The sequence below is a fragment of the Eretmochelys imbricata genome, chromosome 5 (genome assembly GCF_965152235.1).
Source record: "Eretmochelys imbricata isolate rEreImb1 chromosome 5, rEreImb1.hap1, whole genome shotgun sequence".
Classification (NCBI taxonomy): domain Eukaryota; kingdom Metazoa; phylum Chordata; order Testudines; family Cheloniidae; genus Eretmochelys; species Eretmochelys imbricata.
This window is the reverse complement of record NC_135576.1, coordinates 89,355,088-89,373,991: the sequence shown is the minus strand read 5'-3', so window position 1 is coordinate 89,373,991 and position 18,904 is coordinate 89,355,088. Positions and strand designations below refer to the sequence as shown.

The window sequence follows — 18,904 nt, the reverse complement described above, 5'->3', positions numbered from 1 at the left end:
AAGAAGGGAAGAGACTTGCTGCCTAACTGCTAACTATTTCTATGCAGAGTTACAAGTCTTTGCTGCAGCCAAAGAAGAAAGCTGGGGAAAGCTATTCCATGACTCTAACTGCTCCAGTAAAAGAACAAGCTAGTAGTACTTATACCCATTCTTTAGTCTTGTGTACACTAGGTGCAGCTTTACCTCTTGAGGGAACACTGGGCACCCTAAGGTAGATAAGGTTCCCACTGCTTGCAACTGTTTTGAATACCAGGTCAACTAGACTTCCTTGGAGAAGTTTTAATTGGCACAGAGTAAAAAATACCAATCAGTGTGGAAGACTTGTCTACACTAGGGCTACCAAGTGGTGAACACCAGTGCTCTAGTGTTAGCACCAGCTGGAAGCTTTTTTGGAAACTATAGCAAGAAAGCAAAAAGCTGGCTAATGCCCTTAATTTGACTGCAGGAAAAGTATTGGATTGGGGTAGAAAAAGTCAGCCTTGTTGCAGTTAGATCTACTAGCCTGACAGGAAATCAATTAAGTTAGTGGATTGCATAAATATTGCAAAATGTGGGAAGGTCCCAATGCATTAAGCTATTAGTCATCCTAGCCAGATCATATTGCGGTGGTAGTACTAATTTACTAGTAATCTCCCCTCTCACTCCAATGCTCTGCAATAAAATGTGAATTGGTAATGTATCCAGCTGTTCTCTCACAAACTGAAACATTTCATGCTTGTTCTCATCCCAGAAGCAAATGTTTGTTGTAGTTTGATAAAAATTTGTTGAGCCATTTTTGAGTTGAGAGTGAATGTCATTTTTCATCTAAGATTTCTCAAGACTCATTTTTTGAATATAATTAATTCAAAGAAGACTTTGTTTTAAAACTTCAAACTTGGCCATGTGATTAGTCAAGATTGAGAAACGTGCTTTTCTTTGTTTGAAGATATTTGATTTTGAAATAATAAAGTTATGGATGTTTTCTTAAAAATGCATCAATCAGAGTGTATTTTCTTACACCAGAAAGACACTGAAGTTTGATCCTTTGAACGGTCATGAGTGTCTATGTTTGGGAATCAGAGGTGGTTGGAATGAGCTACAATGCCATTGCAACACTTCTGGTACTTTCTCGGAAGTTCATTGGGGGCCAAAGCCAAAGTTACTGGAAGGATTGAGTAGGAGTTAGATCTTACCCTTAGGTAGCAATCAGTGTACATTTCTAGACACACACATAAGTAGTATTTTCTATTGGTCCATCTTTGTTGTATAACTATGTAATAAAAATGCAAGGAGGCAGAGTTATGGTTAATTCTGAATTTCTTGACTCTGTGTATTGAGAATCTCAACTTCAATGTTTCATTTGTGTAGGTATTTGGCATTTAATTGTAGCTAGGCATACACGGTAGAAAGTTTTAATTAATTACTTCTAATATTAACTTTTTCTTATTCGGGTTCTTTCTTGAATAAGTATTGTATTCTGTCACCACTGAAGCAATAAGAGGTTTAAAACAAAGGCACAAGTGGTAAATTTAAATGTTGTGTTGTTTTACTTTTACCTTGTCCAAAACAATTGTAAGCGTTCCCAGCATTAAGAGTTCTGAGGAAGAGAGAAAGTAAAATCTCACAGTGCAAATAATTATCTACTTTCTGAATACAAGTCTTGTTTTCAATGATATTTGTAGTATTTTTCCTAGATGAGAGGTGCAGGTGCAAGGAAATGACTTCAGACGTGAAACATTAATCAGTTTGCTTTTTCCCTTCATTTTGATTGCCAGTGCTTAGTATGTTTTTAATCGTAGTTTTTGTTTATTTTAGTTGAAGTAGCAACAGATGAGTAAAGCAAGTCTGGAATCTTTTAGCAGGATTTAAAAATAAATCTTCTGTTTTACTTTCTATGGGAGAATTCATTTAGTAGCTGCTTTGACTTAAAATTTTATAATGAATGGAGTGATGTAGAAATAAATAGAAATGAGTACAAGTTCCTGATTTCACTCGTGCAATTAACTGTACTGTTTAATTTGGTGGTGGAAAAAGAACACACTAGGAATCAAGTTGTTTGCAAAGTTTCATTTTCATATAGTTCCATCTGCTATAATAATAGCCAGGACCTGTACTACTCCCCCATTCTGCTTCGGTTCTAATTTGGTGTGGCACAAAAACAGTCTTGCTTAAAAACAAACAAACAACTCTTTTTAAATCCCAGATTTTGTTATGACAAAGTTTTAAAAAGCAAACTTTCAGTGACTAGAGGCCTAGGTGTACGTATATACATATGCACACTTAGGTATACCCATACAATTACTACAATTTTGTATAATAGGTGGGTATCTACACCTGCAAGTTAATAGTTATGTGTCTGTCTTCCACATTTGTATGAGCAAATGGGCAAGTTGGAGGTGGAAATGTAGACATGCCGGTGTCTGAGCATTTTTGTGCATAGACACTTCTGGATTGCTTTTCAAAGAAATCGGGGTCTAAAATGTATTTATTATACTCTTTGGCCCCAGTCCTGAAAGCTTTTCCATGTTTGAAGACCCTGAGCTTGCCTGAATACTCATTGATGTCAATGGGGCTGCACATAGGCTCAGGGGACCCCCTGTGCAGAGCAGATTGCAGGATTGGAGCCTTTGTTTGCTTTTTGCACTTAATTCTGGTTGGAACACAGAAATAGATGTCAGTTTCACTTAAATCCAGTTAGTTTCATATTCTGATTCTCACATTCACTAACACATTGTTGCCATTTTTTGATTGCTAATACTGTGAAGGGAATATTTATATTCAAACACAACCTACTGAAATTAAAACTTAATGAAATAATCTATTAAAATCAAGTTTTATCAAAATCTTTCTAAAGCAAAACCTACATTTTAGTTCTAAAATATTTGACTATCATTTTAAATCTAATTAATCATGTTATGCTATGCTCGTAGACTACATTGATTATCTTCCAGTTCACTGCTTTTTAAAGACTTCTTTCTCTGCACATATGCTTGCTATAAACTCTGTGAACATTAACTTTATTTATAATCATACACACAAAAACTATGTTAAAAACATTATTAAGATTGCAAAGTCAAACACTCAAAAGTTAGGAAAAGCAAGAATTAAGGTTGCCTGGATCATTTCCTAACTATTGAGTGCTTGACTTTGCAACCCTAATAATGTTGTTTTAATTTAATGTTTTGTGTCTAATTTTCTACATTTTAAAAAAAAGCTGAAAAAACATAAATTCCATTGTATGGCATCATCTTGACATCCACATGAGTAATCAGCATGGTAGGACTCACCAGCCAGATCTCTGCTGCTTGAGCTAATAGAGTAACTAATAGCAGTAAAAAGAAAAGGAGTACTTGTGGCACCTTAGAGACTGACCAATTTATTTGAGCATAAGCTTTCGTGAGCTACAGCTCACTTCATCGGATGCGTCCGATGAAGTGAGCTGTAGCTCACGACAGCTTATGCTCAAATAAATTGGTTAGTCTCTAAGGTGCCACAAGTACTCCTTTTCTTTTTGCGAATACAGACTAACACGGCTGTTACTCTGAAACCTGTAATAGCAGTAAAAGACTGCAAATCTCTGTGGATGGCACTAGAGGGGAATGAGACACACTTTGCTAGTGAGTTTCACAGATATTTGCAGACAGCAGAGGAATGGTGAGATTCATGAATTCTGGAATTCTGGCTCTGGAAAGGAATGTGCCCTAGTGATCACAGACTGTTCTGTCCTCTACCTCCAACTTGTCCTTTTCCCTATCCTGTCTCTTCTCCACCTCTGGTTCCTCATCCCAGTCAATTCTCTTTACCTAGCCAGTCCCCGGACTTCTAATCTCAGTCCCAGACTCCTTAAACACCAGTCCCAGTTATACACCAGAACCCTGGCTCCTCAGCAGATCTGTCTTCTTTATACACCAACACCTTCATCCAGCTCCACTGGTACCCAATCTCCTTGCCCAGCCACTTCTAGCCTTCCTCTTGGCTCCTCATCCCATCTCAGTCTTCCCTCACTTACTGACTTGCAGTCCCCGCTCCACCTGTTTCCTTCTCTGGCTCCCAGTCACAGTTTACCACGCCATAGTGGTTCTCAAACTTTTGTACTGGTGACCTCTTTCACATAGCAAGCCTCTGAGTGTGACCCCCTTTATAAATTAAAAACACTTTTTAATATATTTAACACCATTATAAATGCTGGAGGCAAAATGGGGTTTGGGGTGGAGGCTGACAGCTCGTGATCCCCCATATAATAACCTTGTGACCCCCTGAGGGGTCCCGACTCCCAGTTTGAGAACTCCTGCCAGAGGGAAATGGGTGGTGCCTTTATCACCACCTACTGTAGAATATAGTGTAGATGCTAATTTGTGGTTACCCTTCTTTGTAGTTCTAAATACCTATTTTTAGAACCCTGAAATACATGCGTTATAAACTTCAATTCTAAATCAAATAATTGTATAATACTTACAGAACAATAGAAGCATCCTAATTTCAAGGAAGATTGTAAAATGATAGCTATTGCTTTATTGTTAATAGATGGATATGCATTGTCTTTCTTCTTCTTAATTTCCTCTCATTATCTTCTTGGAAAACCAAGAAGAGCCTGAATCAAAAAGTAGAGATTTTTGTCTCACAGTAACTGAGACTATAATATATACAATGTGAAAACACAAGTAGGACAAGAGATATCAGCTAATAATAGGTTATAAAACTGATGAGGTAGCAGATCAAGGGATCTGGCTAGATTAACATTTGAAGTTACTCAATGCCATTTATATAGAATGAATACTTTCAGTCAGATTTGTATCATCCCTGTCACAGCTGTAATGATGCCAAAAAATGGTAAAATCTTTTGGACAACAGTACTGACCTGGCTTGAATTTGACCTTATTTAAAGTGGAAAGGTTTATTCCATTACTGATGCTTTGAACTATGTACTCCCTCTCCTTTAACAATGTGATCAGTATTCAGCAAAACAGGGTCATTATTGAATACCCCCATTCTCTAGGAATCAAACTTTCTGCCTTCAATACAATGCTCTTTGCCAAGGGAGCAAGAGCTCACTTTCCGGAATCATACTAAGCAATCTGTTCTGCAATGCACAGCATCACTAGGCTAATAGACCTGTCCCCAGTAAGATACTTTTAATATTAACAAACTTGATTTACTGCTAGTTAAAAATAGACGGTAAAAATGGAGAGTTATTTTTAATAATGCTTCTCTCCTGAAAGCTACTTGTAGGAGCCCAAGTAGTTAGTGTGTTGTATCAAAGTGATTGTTATAAAGACTGAGATTATGTTTAAAGAGATGAGTGCCAGAATACCTCTGGTATGCCAAGGGTAACTTTATAAAGAGAATGAACTGTATTATTCTAGGCAGGGCTGGTTGCAACACCTATTATTAAGGTTGCCTGACACTTCAAGGATGTGCCTTTTTTTGGGAAAAAAGTATGTGAATATGTAATTAAAGACTATATCATAATGCAGACACACCAGGAAGCTAAAGTAAGGTTGCACAGGCAGCCTTAATTTCAGCATTCTTAACTTTTCCTAAGTTTTGGGTGCTAGAATTTGCAACCTTAATTAAAGTTCTTTTAATGTAGTTTTGTTGTGGTATGCAATAGATTCAATAAAGTCAGAATGTAGGATTGTGTTAAAACAGTGAGCAGTATTTTCAGGTTCTTTTTCTTCTAACTTGTAAAACCTTTCAGCTTGACTGGGTTGGAAAACTGACAGACAAAATATATATTGTCTAAACAATTGAACAAAGTAATAATATAGATGAAACATAAATTTCTTCCTTATCGTTCTCCTATCTGCAGCTGTTTAAATTCTATTGCTAGTGACATAGACAGACTGTAATCTTTTATAGAGATATTCATTGTGGTGCTTTTGTTCCTTTTCCAGGATTTTCTTTACATGCTGCTGGAGGACATCCCAGAACAAAAAGGGTATGTGAAAATCAGGTTAGAAAAGATAAAGGAAGGGGAGTAAAAATCAGCAGTAAATAAGAGTTGTGCCAACTGGAGATGTCAGTAGGGGGGTTCTAATATCACACACACACCCTGACAGGAAAGGTAAGCATAAAGCTATGTTAATACTGAGGATACATCACACTTATGTAGCACCTAAACATTAAAGAATTAGGTGCCTGACTGTCTTATACACCCTTGAACATTTTCCCCCAATTGACTTGCCCAAGCTTACAGAAGGAAGTCTGTACCAGAGCTTTGAATAATCTCTGTTCTGTACTTTAGCTACAAAATCACCCATCCGTAAAACCATATAACTGCCAGTGTCCAAATACTGGGTCAAATTTTTCTATCCTTACTCAAGTACAAGTACAGCGTACTCCATGAGTAATCCCCATTGTCTCCTCCTCGAATAATCCCCATTGTCTCCAGTGGGACTTCTTGAGGACTAAGGTACTGTTCAAAGTGTGTAAGGGGATCAGAAGCTGACTCATAGTTATATAATGGATAACAGCAGTTCAGCCTGCAACAAACAAAAAATTGATCTTGTGAAAAGTAAACAGAAGATGTTGCTTGGTATTTTAGACAGCCAAAGGAAAAACAGAAATGGAAGAAATATTGTTGGCTATAGCTGGTAAAGCCTACTGGCCAAGGTAGCTCTCTGAGATATTTGCACAAATCCCACTGTTGTCAGTGAAAGTTGCATACATGTATCTGAATGTCAGTGTCCTTTCATACAGTCAATTAATTTTTCCATTTATAAACTGTCATAACTGCTTGGTTCACTGTTTAATCAGAAGGTCTGGAAGTCTTAATTCTCTTGTTCTTGTATATTCAGCTGCTAAAAGTATCTGAGAAACTTCAGATTAAACCTGCTTCATAATGAGCAGTATGTTAGATCCAATATCAACATTACAAAGTCTCTCAGGAGTTTTATACCTCATGATAGGGGGAGTAATAATTTGATAACTAGTGTGTCTTCCAACTGCCAACTCTCAACCATTTTGAGAACACAAGTTAGAAATATTGCCAAGTTTTATCAAGTTTGAAGTGTTTTATAAAAAATGTTTACGTTTCAACCAAGAAAAATGATATTACCAAGCACCCTTTTTTTCCTTTTTGGTGTCATTGACTTTTATTTTCCATAGGCATAAATATGGAGGAGAGAGAACGATGTATTTTATTGTAAAGGGGTTAATTATTCCATAAGATCCTGTAAAATATTTGGGAGCTGGTTTGACCATAAACTGCTTTGTTTTTTGCAAGGTGGTCAAAATAAAATGTGTTTGAATCATTTTACTGATCACAGTTCTGCCGTGTATTCGAAATAAAGGGCCAGTACACTCTGCACGCTGGATGAGACATATGACTTTCGCCAGTCTGTTCCACCCCCTACCGTATTTTCATGGCCTAGGATCATTGGAGATAATAGAGTGAGGGAGATAAAGGGGATGTCCCCTGTTGACCACCAACAAACATTTGCATTAGCATCTTGACAATTATCGTATTTTCAGTTGAATGCAAGTCAACTACCAAAGAGGTATGTGTAGTAAATGTAGTGTAGGGGGATACGTGTTCTTAAATATGTGGACATTTTGTAGATACTGGCTTTTCAAAGGTTATGTATTTGCTTCACACCTTGGAGAGTCCAAGAAAAGATGATGGAAATGAAACTTTCAATTTCTGCTATTCTTTCATATCCCAGAACTTGTGAGCTACTGAGAATCCTCATTTCCCATGTAAGTCAGGATGTTTAAGTACCTTGTAAGGTGGGTCCCCCAAAGGCATTGTGAATGTGCTACTGTAACCCAGGGGTTAAATATTAGCTATTTACAAATTGTCTCTAACTAGATTATTTGTTATGTTGCATCATGAGTTTAATGTCTAGCAGAAAAAGATATGACATGATCCAATGGTGGGAAGTTGAAGCTTGACAAATTTAGACTGGAAATCAGGCATACATTTTAAACAGTGAGAATAATTAACCATTGGAAGATTTTACCAAAGGTCATGGTGGACTCTCCATCTCTGACAATTTTTGAAACAAGATTGCATGTTTTTCTAAAAGATCTGCTCTAGCAATTATTTTGAGGGAGTTCTATGGCCTGTGCTGTACCGGAGGTCAGACTAGATGATCACAGTGGTCTGGCTTTGGAATCTATGAATCTGGTCCAGACTTTTTTTTTTAAACTTTTCCAAAAATACCTCAGGAATAATACTTTTATAAATAATGAGAAGTGGTTTTCTAGCTCAAAAATGGTCAGGAAAAACAAAAAGTCTAGTTAGGGAAGTTAGTTCATTTTAATGACATTAAAATACCCAGATTTCTTGTTAAACCCTCTTTTTTCCATTTTTCACTTTTCCTATTCTTAGATTTGGTACAAAGTGTTATTTGAACAAGGAAACCAATTTTTGATCTAGATATGTGCCAGGATATTTTCACTTTTAGTAAGATCACTGCAAATGAAGTATGGCTCCAGTTGCTCTTGCATACCCCTATGGAATGTAAAGGCAGAATTTCAGATTCATGATAATCTATTTTGTAACCAGACATTTGATATACCTGAATTTGTCTACTGCCAAAATCACACTGGGTGCAGAGATCAGTGCTAACGCCAAGACTAACAAAAGGTCATCTGTACATAGAGCAGGCTTTTATTCCTTGTGTGTTGTAATGATGCTTTTCTGTTACTGGACATTCTCTGTTATGATTTGTATATACCTTCATAACTAGGGTAAAAGAGCAAGGGCAGAAGGGGATTCATTGTTCTTCCAAAATTAAATTTGTCTAAACATTTTCCATTGATGAATGTTTCATCACACATGATTTCCAGGATTGGAATGAAATGCATTTAAACATAAGAGCTAAATCTAAAAAGCCTCTTTGCACAAAAATGGCAGATCTACCCAACTCAATCAACTATCATTTTAATACTAAGAAAAGCCCCTTAGCTGGATGGTATTAAACACCCATATTAAACTCCTAATGTTTGTCCTGAAGTGGTGGCCCTTATAAAAATGCTTAATAGTATAAATTTAGGCCAAACTCCTGCCCCCACTTCTGCCCGTACTGTCGACAATAGTGTTTACTGGTGTAACTGAGAACAGAATTTGGTCTATTGTAGATTTTGGCAATGAGAATTCCTGGATTATCATTGGCTGAAAAAGTCATATGACAACATGGCAATTTTATATAGTTTATATGTTGGAATAATGCTAATTATTTTTCTGTTATTGGGTACATCAGGTGAGGTCTAAAGCACTCTTGCACCAAAGTTTGAGTTTCCCTCCAGTATAGGAGGGCTTTAGTTTTTAGTTACAGATAATTTTTCAACTGATACCAGTTGATCGGCAACTGCATCGAAGAGACTCTTCTCCATTCAGATGCAGCCTCCCAAGTGACATCCCCGTTGATTTTGTCTTCCTTTCAGACCTACAAGAGATCGTTTCAACGTGTATCTATACTTATGCATGTAGAGTACAGACTCTGCACACCCAGCTAGCGTGGGTATAAATAGCAGTGTAAGTGGTGCGGCATGGCTTTTGTGAGTAGAATGTCCTACACATCTGACCCCCCAGGGTATGTACCCTACATAGCTTTCTACACACCCAAGCACATCTACACTTCTATTTTTAGCAGTGTAGTGTCCTGCTGCCTCCTCACTGCCAAAGCCTTTCCCTGCTACAATGAAAGGCTCCAGCAATGAGGAAAAGCTCTGGCAGCTCTCCAGTGCTGGAGCCTTTGCCCACTGCCTGCCCCTTCCAGAGCCTTTCCTTGCCACAGTGAAAGGTGCCGCTGGAGTTTTTCCCTGATGTCTCCACATTTCTGGAGCCTTTCACTGCCACAGTGACAACTGTGAACACAGCCTGCCTTTCACTGCAGCGTGTAGCTACACGTGTAGTACTGCGGTAAGAGTGGCATAGCATAAGTGCCTGGTTTATAGGACTGCTCCTCTGAAGGGAGCTTGGCTATTGAAAACTCTTCTCCAGGGCAATATCCCCTGACAGACCATGGCAGGAGGAGGCCAGAACCAGATAGGGTAGAGCACATTATATATTTGCAGGCTCCTTGGTTTGCCTCTTCTCTGCTAAGGAACTTTTTGTATGAAGGACTAAGGGCCGAAGAAACTAACAGATGTCTAAGGGTATGACTACATCAGTGGAAGAGGTTTTTCTGTTGATGTAGGTAATCCATCTCTCCAAGAGGAGGTAGCTAGGTCAGTGGAAGAATCCTTCTTTTGACCTAGCCATATCTACACTATGGGTAAGGTCGACCTGTGTACTATGCTTAGGGTATGTCTACACTACGGAATAAGGTCGAATTTATAGAAGTCTTTTTTTAGAGATCGGTTTTATATATTCAAGTGTGTGTGTCCCCACAGAAAATGCTCTAAGTGCATTAAGTGCATTAACTCGGCGGAGCGCTTCCACAGTACCGAGGCTAGAGTCGACTTCCAGAGCATTGCACTGTGGATAGCTATCCCACAGTTCCCGCAGTCTCCGCTGCCCATTGGAATTCTGGATTGAGATCCCAATGCCTGATGGGGCTAAAACATTGTCACGGGTGGTTCTGGGTACATATCGTCAGGCCCCCCTTCCCTTCCTCCCTCCCTCCATGAAAGCAAGGGCAGACAATCGTTTCGCGCCTTTTTTCCTGAGTTACCTGTGCAGACGCCATACCACGGCAAGCATGGAGCCCGCTCAGGTAACCGTCACCCTATGTCTCCTGGGTGCTGGCAGACGTGGTACTGCATTGCTACACAGTAGCAGCAACCCATTGCCTTCTGGCAGCAGATGGTGCAGTACGACTGGTAGCCGTCCTCGTCGTGTCCGAGGTCACGTCGTCACGAGGTCATGACGTCATCCTGGCCACGTCGGCTGGGAGCACCTGGGCAGACATGGGCGCAGGGACTAAATTTGGAGTGACTTGACCAGGTCATTCTCTTTAGTCCTGCAGTCAGTCCTATTGAACCGTCTTATGGTGAGCAGGCAGGTGATACGGATTGCTAGCAGTCCTATTGCACCATCTTCTGCCGAGCAGCCATGAGATGTGGATGGCATGCAGTCCTTCTGCACCGTCTGCTGCCAGCCAAAGATGTAAAAGATAGATGGAGTGGATCAAAACAAGAAATAGACCAGATTTGTTTTGTATTCATTTGCTTCCCCCTCCCCCCCCGTCTAGGGGACTCATTCCTCTAGGTCACACTGCAGTCACTCACAGAGAAGGTGCAGTGAGGTAAATCTAGTCATGTATCAATCAGAGGCCAAGCTAACCTCCTTGTTCCAATAAGAACAATAACTTAGGTGCACCATTTCTTATTGGAACCCTCCGTGAAGTCCTGTCTGAAATACTCCTTGATGTAAAGCCACCCCCTTTGTTGATTTTAGCTCCCTGAAGCCAACCCTGTAAGCCGTGTCCTCAGTCGCCCCTCCCTGCGTCAGAGCAATGGCAAACAATCGTGCATCTGAGAGTGCTGTCCAGAGCAGTCACAATGGAGCACTCTGATGGGGCTAAAACATTGCTGCGGGTGGTTCTGGGTACATATTGTCAGGCCCCCCGTTCCCTCCCTCCCTCCGTGAAAGCAAGGGCAGACAATCGTTTCGCGCCTTTTTTCCTGAGTTACCTGTGCAGATGCCATATCACGGCAAGCATGGAGCCCACTCAGGTAACCGTCACCCTATGTCTCCTGGGTGCTGGCAGACGTGGTGCTGCACTGCTACACAGTAGCAGCAACCCATTGCCTTCTGGCAGCAGATGGTGCAGTACGACTGGTAGCCGTCCTCGTCGTTGGCTGGGAGCGCCTGGGCAGACATGGGCGCAGGGACTAAATTTGGAGTGACTTGACCAGGTCATTCTCTTTAGTCCTGCAGTCAGTCCTATCGAACCGTCTTATGGTGAGCAGGCAGGCGATACGGATTGCTAGCAGTCGTACTGTACCATCTTCTGCCGGGCAGGCAAGAGATGAGGATGGCTAGCAGTCGTACTGTACCATCTTCTGCCAAGCAGCCATGAGATGTGGATGGCATGCAGTCTTTCTGCACCGTCTGCTGCCAGCCAAAGATGTAAAAGATAGATGGAGTGGATCAAAACAAGAAATAGACCAGATTTGTTTTGTACTCATTTGCCTCCTCCCCTGTCTAGGGAATCATTCCGTGCCTTTTTTCTGTGCGGACGCCATACCAAGGCAAGCATGGAGGCCGCTCAGCTCACTTTGGCAATTAGGAGCACATTAAACACCACATGCATTATCCAGCAGTATATGCAGCACCAGAACCTGGCAAAGCGATACCGGGCGAGGAGGCGACGTCAGTGCGGTCATGTGAGTGATCAGGACATGGACACAGACTTCTCTGAAAGCATGGGCCCTGCCAATGCATGCATCATGGTGCTAATGGGGCAGGTTCATGCTGTGGAACGCCGATTCTGGGCTCGGGAAACAAGCACAGACTGGTGGGACCGCATAGTGTTGCGGGTCTGGGACGATTCCCAGTGGCTGCGAAACTTTCGCATGTGAAAGGGCACTTTCATGGAACTTTGTGACTTGCTTTCCCCTGCCCTGAGGCGCATGAATACCAAGATGAGAGCAGCCCTCACAGTTGAGAAGCGAGTGGCGATAGCCCTGTGGAAGCTTGCAACGCCAGACAGCTACCGGTCAGTTGGGAATCAATTTGGAGTGGGCAAATCTACTGTTGGGGCTGCTGTGATGCAAGTAGCCCACGCAATCAAAGATCTGCTGATATCAAGGGTAGTGACCCTGGGAAATGTGCAGGTCATAGTGGATGGCTTTGCTGCAATGGGATTCCCTAACTGTGGTGGGACCATAGACGGAACCCATATCCCTATCTTGGCACTGGAGCACCAAGCCGCTGAGTACATAAACCGCAAGGGGTACTTTTCGATAGTGCTGCAAGCTCTGGTGGATCACAAGGGATGTTTCACCAACATCAACGTGGGATGGCCGGGAAAGGTACATGACGCTCGCATCTTCAGGAACTCTGGTCTGTTTCAAAAGCTGCAGGAAGGGACTTTATTCCCAGACCAGAAAATAACTGTTGGGGACGTTGAAATGCCTATATGTATCCTTGGGGACCCAGCCTACCCCTTAATGCCATGGCTCATGAAGCTGTACACAGGCAGCCTGGACAGTAGTCAGGAGCTGTTCAACTACAGGCTGAGCAAGTGCAGAATGGTGGTAGAATGTGCATTTGGACGTTTAAAGACGTGCTGGCGCAGTTTAGTGACTCGCTTAGACCTCAGCGAAACCAATATTCCCACTGTTATTACTGCTTGCTGTGTGCTCCACAATATCTGTGAGAGTAAGGGGGAGACGTTTATGGCGGGGTGGGAGGTTGAGGCAAATTGCCTGGCTGCTGGTTACACGCAGCCAGACACCAGGGCGGTTAGAAGAGCACAGGAGGGCGCGGTACGCATCAGAGAAGCTTTGAAAACCAGTTTCATGACTGGCAGGCTACGGTGTGAAAGTTCTCTTTGTTTCTCCTTGATGAAACCCCCCGCCCCTTGGTTCACTCTACTTCCCTGTAAGCTAACCACCCACCCCTCCTCCCTTCAATCACCGCTTGCAGAGGCAATAAAGTCATTGTTGCTTCACATTCATGCATTCTTTATTCATTCATCACACAAATAGGGGGATGACTACCAAGGTAGCCCAGGAGGGGTGGTGGAGGAGGGAAGGAAAATGCCACACAGCACTTAAAAGTTTACAACTTTAAAATTTATTGAATGACAGCCTTCTTTTTTTGGGGGCAATCCTCTGTGGTGGAGTGGCTGGTTGGCCGGAGGCCCCCGCACCGCGTTCTTGGGCGTCTGGGTGTGGAGGCTATGGAACCTGGGGAGGAGGGCGGTTGGTTACACAGGGGCTGTAGTGGCAGTCTGTGCTCCAGCTGCCTTTGCTGCAGCTCAACCATACACTGGAGCATACTGGTTTGGTCCTCCAGCAGCCTCAGCATTGAATCCTGCCTCCTCTCATCATGCTGCCGCCACATTTGAGCTTCAGCCCTCTCTTCAGCCCGCCACTTACTCTCTTCAGCCGGCCACCTCTCCTCCCGGTCATTTTGTGCTTTCCTGCACTCTGACATTATTTGCCTCCACGCATTCGTCTGTGCTCTGTCAGTGTGGGAGGACAGCATGAGCTTGGAGAACATTTCATCGCGAGTGCGTTTTTTTTTCTTTCTAAGCTTCACTAGCCTCTGGGAAGGAGAAGATCCTGTGATCATTGAAACACATGCAGCTGGTGGAGAAAAAAAAAGGGACAGCGGTATTTAAAAAGACACATTTTATAAAACAGTTGCTACACTCTTTCAGGGTAAACCTTGCTGTTAACATTACATACATAACACATGTGCTTTCATAGAATCGTAGAATCATAGAATATCAGGGTTGGAAGGGACCCCTGAAGGTCATCTAGTCCAACCCCCTGCTCGAAGCAGGACCAATTCCCAGTTAAATCATCCCAGCCAGGGCTTTGTCAAGCCTGACCTTAAAAACCTCTAAGGAAGGAGATTCTACCACCTCCCTAGGTAACGCATTCCAGTGTTTCACCACCCTCTTAGTGAAAAAGTTTTTCCTAATATCCAATCTAAACCTCCCCCACTGCAACTTGAGACCATTACTCCTCGTTCTGTCATCTGCTACCATTGAGAACAGTCTAGAGCCATCCTCTTTGGAACCCCCTTTCAGGTAGTTGAAAGCAGCTATCAAATCCCCCCTCATTCTTCTCTTCTGCAGGCTAAACAATCCCAGCTCCCTCAGCCTCTCCTCATAAGTCATGTGTTCTAGACCCCTAATCATTTTTGTTGCCCTTCGCTGGACTCTCTCCAATTTATCCACATCCTTCTTGTAGTGTGGGGCCCAAAACTGGACACAGTACTCCAGATGAGGCCTCACCAATGTCGAATAGAGGGGAACGATCACATCCCTCGATCTGCTCGCTATGCCCCTACTTATACATCCCAAAATGCCATTGGCCTTCTTGGCAACAAGGGCACACTGCTGACTCATATCCAGCTTCTCGTCCACTGTCACCCCTAGGTCCTTTTCCGCAGAACTGCTGCCTAGCCATTCGGTCCCTAGTCTGTAGCGGTGCATTGGATTCTTCCATCCTAAGTGCAGGACCCTGCACTTATCCTTATTGAACCTCATCAGATTTCTTTTGGCCCAATCCTCCAATTTGTCTAGGTCCTTCTGTATCCTATCCCTCCCCTCCAGCGTATCTACCACTCCTCCCAGTTTAGTATCATCCGCAAATTTGCTGAGAGTGCAATCCACACCATCCTCCAGATCATTTATGAAGATATTGAACAAAACCGGCCCCGGGACCGACCCTTGGGGCACTCCACTTGATACCGGCTGCCAACTAGACATGGAGCCATTGATCACTACCCGTTGAGCCCGACAATCTAGCCAGCTTTCTACCCACCTTATAGTGCATTCATCCAGCCCATACTTCCTTAACTTGCTGACAAGAATACTGTGGGAGACCGTGTCAAAAGCTTTGCTAAAGTCAAGAAAGAATACATCCACTGCTTTCCCTTCATCCACAGAACCAGTAATCTCATCATAAAAGGCGATTAGATTAGTCAGGCATGACCTTCCCTTGGTAAATCCATGCTGGCTGTTCCTGATCACTTTCCTCTCATGCAAGTACTTCAAGATTGATTCTTTGAGGACCTGCTCCATGATTTTTCCAGGGACTGAGGTGAGGCTGACTGGCCTGTAGTTCCCAGGATCCTCCTTCTTCCCTTTTTTAAAGATTGGCACTACATTAGCCTTTTTCCAGTCATCCGGGACTTCCCCGGTTCGCCACGAGTTTTCAAAGATAATGGCCAATCCGCCAATTCCTTCAGCACTCTCGGATGCAACTCGTCCGGCCCCATGGACTTGTGCACGTCCAGCTTTTCTAAATAGTCCCTAACCACCTCTATCTCCACAGAGGGCTGGCCATCTCTTCCCCATTTTGTGATGCCCAGCGCAGCAGTCTGGGAGCTGACGTTGTTAGTGAAAACAGAGGCAAAAAAAGCATTGAGTACATTAGCTTTTTCCACATCCTCTGTCACTAGGTTGCCTCCCTCATTCAGTAAGGGGCCCACACTTTCCTTGGTTTTCTTCTTGTTGCCAACATACCTGAAAAAACCCTTCTTGTTACTCTTGACATCTCTCGCTAGCTGCAGCTCCAGGTGCGATTTGGCCCTCCTGATTTCATTCCTACATGCCCGAGCAATATTTTTATACTCTTCCCTGGTCATATGTCCAACCTTCCACTTCTTGTAAGCTTCTTTTTTATGTTTAAGATCCGCTAGGATTTCACCATTAAGCCAAGCTGGTCGCCTGCCATATTTACTATTCTTTCGACTCATCGGGATGGTTTGTCCCTGTAACCTCAACAGGGATTCCTTGAAATACAGCCAGCTCTCCTGGACTCCTTTCCCCTTCAAGTTAGTCCCCCAGGGGATCCTGGCCATCCGTTCCCTGAGGGAGTCGAAGTCTGCTTTCCTGAAGTCCAGGGTCCGTATCCTGCTGCTTACCTTTCTTCCCTGCGTCAGGATCCAGTTGAAGAAATAAAAAGACATACTTATACAGTATTTTCAATTGGATATGGCAGACTTCTTATCCTCCTTTAGTAAACTGTTATATATTTTTAATGTGCACTTTTAACAGCTGCCATGTTCCACCATAGGGGTGGCTGCATTTCCTTGTTAGTGAAGTGATTGCTATATGTAAAGTTTGTTAAGTGCTTTGGGATGAAAGTCCGCTATTTAAAGCCTTTTTATGATAATACTAATTCTGATTAATAATTGTATTACAGTAATATCTAGGGACCTCATCTTAGAATGGGGCCTCATTCTGTTGGGGCAAGTACACATTAATAGATCATCCCTAGTTTGAGGCTTTTACAGTCTAAATTGATAGACAAAGGGTAGGTAAAAGGAAGTATTACCTCCATTTTATAGAAGGGGAACCTAGTATATGGAGATTGTGACTTTCCCAAGATCTCACAGGAATTCTGTGGCAGAGCTGAGAAGTGAACCCAAGTCCCAGTCTAGTACCTTAGCCACAAGACCACCCATCGTCTTTTCTTTTGTCCCAGTTCAGGAAATCATTTAAGCACGAAACTTAAATGACTTCATATCAATGGGATTTAAAGATGTGGTAAGTGTCCTCTCTGAATAGGGATGCTTTTCTGAATTGATTTCAGAGTGGTAGCCTTGTTAGTCTGTATCAGCAAAAACAACGAGGAGTCCTTGTGGCACCTTAGGGCTTGTCTACATTACCCGGTGGATCAACAGGCTGCAATCGATCCAGTGGGGGTCAATTTATCGCGTCTAGTCTAGACGTGATAAATCGACCGCCGAGCGCTCTCCCATTGATTCCATTACTCCACCAGGGCAAGAGGCACAAGCGGAGTCGATGGGAGAGCATCAGCCGTCTACTTACTGCAGTGAAGACACCGTAGCTGAAGTTGCGTAACTTAGATCGATTTCCCTCCCCTCCCCCGCAGTGTAGACCAAGCCTTAGAGATTAACAAATGTATTTGGGCATAAGTTTTCGAGGGCTAAAACCCACTTCATCAGATGCATCGAATTGAGGGTTCTATAAATATCATGGTGTATGTGCTTCCTCTAAGATGTGGTTTGTGCTGCAGTAATCTATGTGTAATATGTTGCTAATATGTTCTAAAACTAGTGGAGACAAGGCATGTTCTACTTTAACATGTGCTATCTGGATTAATTGAAATGTGGGGGGAGCCCAAATCAAAAGGATCAGCCACGGTAGTAACGTTTAAAAATAGGCAGCATTAGAGTTTCAGTACAATCTGAGCAACTTCTTAGCTTCATTTTTTCCCTAGATTAGTATGGTGGCTGAACAGTGTCATAAACTCATTTCAAAGACAGTGTTTTGAAATGTCCTGCTGCTGGCTCTGAACTCAGAGAAAGCTAAACTAAGACATAGGCACTGTAAAGCTGCTGCACATGAAATGTCATTATTTTGCATTGATTTTTACAAGAAAATCTTACCCTTATAGTATGGCTGTTCTCTAAAAGCTGCTGTAAAATTGTCATTATGGGGTTCTGTGTTTATTGTCTGTTAATGAAAACCAGATCAAATATACTCTATTTACAAGTAAGAGGTTTTTTTTCCCTAACTCAGTTTAGAATCTAAAAGTCAGTTTGTACTCTTTCTGACTTTTGCAACAGCGGTAATAAAGATTCTGCAGTTGGAATGTTGTCAGTAATTCTGATGATGATGCATGAGATATAACAGTATCCAGCTCACTTTCTTTGAATGCTGTGTTGATTCTGCAGTGTTAACAAGATTGAGGAAAAAAGTAAAAATTTTAATTTAATCTGTAAAAATAAAGACAATAGATTTGACCCATAATATATATATGGAAGGCAAATCTGTTGAATTAGAAGGTACCAATTTTACAGTCACTTTTCTGATCACAACTATATACTTGGCTATCTTCTTAGAAACAGAAAAAAGGCAAATGTTGGGCATGAAATGAAATCAATATGTAAAATTAGAAATAACATAATAGGGAACCTTCAGCCTTCCCAATTAACCAGCCTGAAATTCAAGTTAATAATTGTATACAGTGTAATTTCTTTAATAAACTGTATTGCTTCCCACTTATTTCAATGTTCTGAATTTATCTGTCTCAGAATAGTATTTATTATTTAATTTTTCATAATAAAACACTTGTACTGTATTGCATCCTAAATTTCTACATAATGCAACAATATAGGATCATGTGGGTGTACATAATTGCAAACAATAGCTCTGATTATTGTGGATTATCCAAACCACAGGAGTTGAAGGTGAGGTCTGAATGCTGGAATCACGTTAGCACCAGTGACAGATAGAAAGGGCATGCTGAGTCTAAGGGACCTAACAGTTAAATGCTCTAAACCCAAAAGATGTGAACAAATAGCCAGGGACCTTTAAAA

The 18,904-nt window shown here is 41.9% G+C and overlaps 1 protein-coding gene across 12 annotated transcripts in view; it reads left to right on the top strand.

Annotated features, from left to right (window-relative positions):
- The window catches only part of AOPEP (aminopeptidase O (putative)), a 389,108-nt gene that overhangs the window by 223,107 nt on the left and 147,097 nt on the right, over positions 1-18,904 (top strand). For all 12 annotated transcript variants that reach the window (XM_077817475.1, XM_077817474.1, XM_077817471.1 and 9 more), the window contains one exon: positions 5,874-5,917. In XM_077817475.1, coding sequence (XP_077673601.1) covers positions 5,874-5,917 — 44 coding nt within the window. The remainder of the gene's footprint in view (positions 1-5,873; positions 5,918-18,904) is intronic.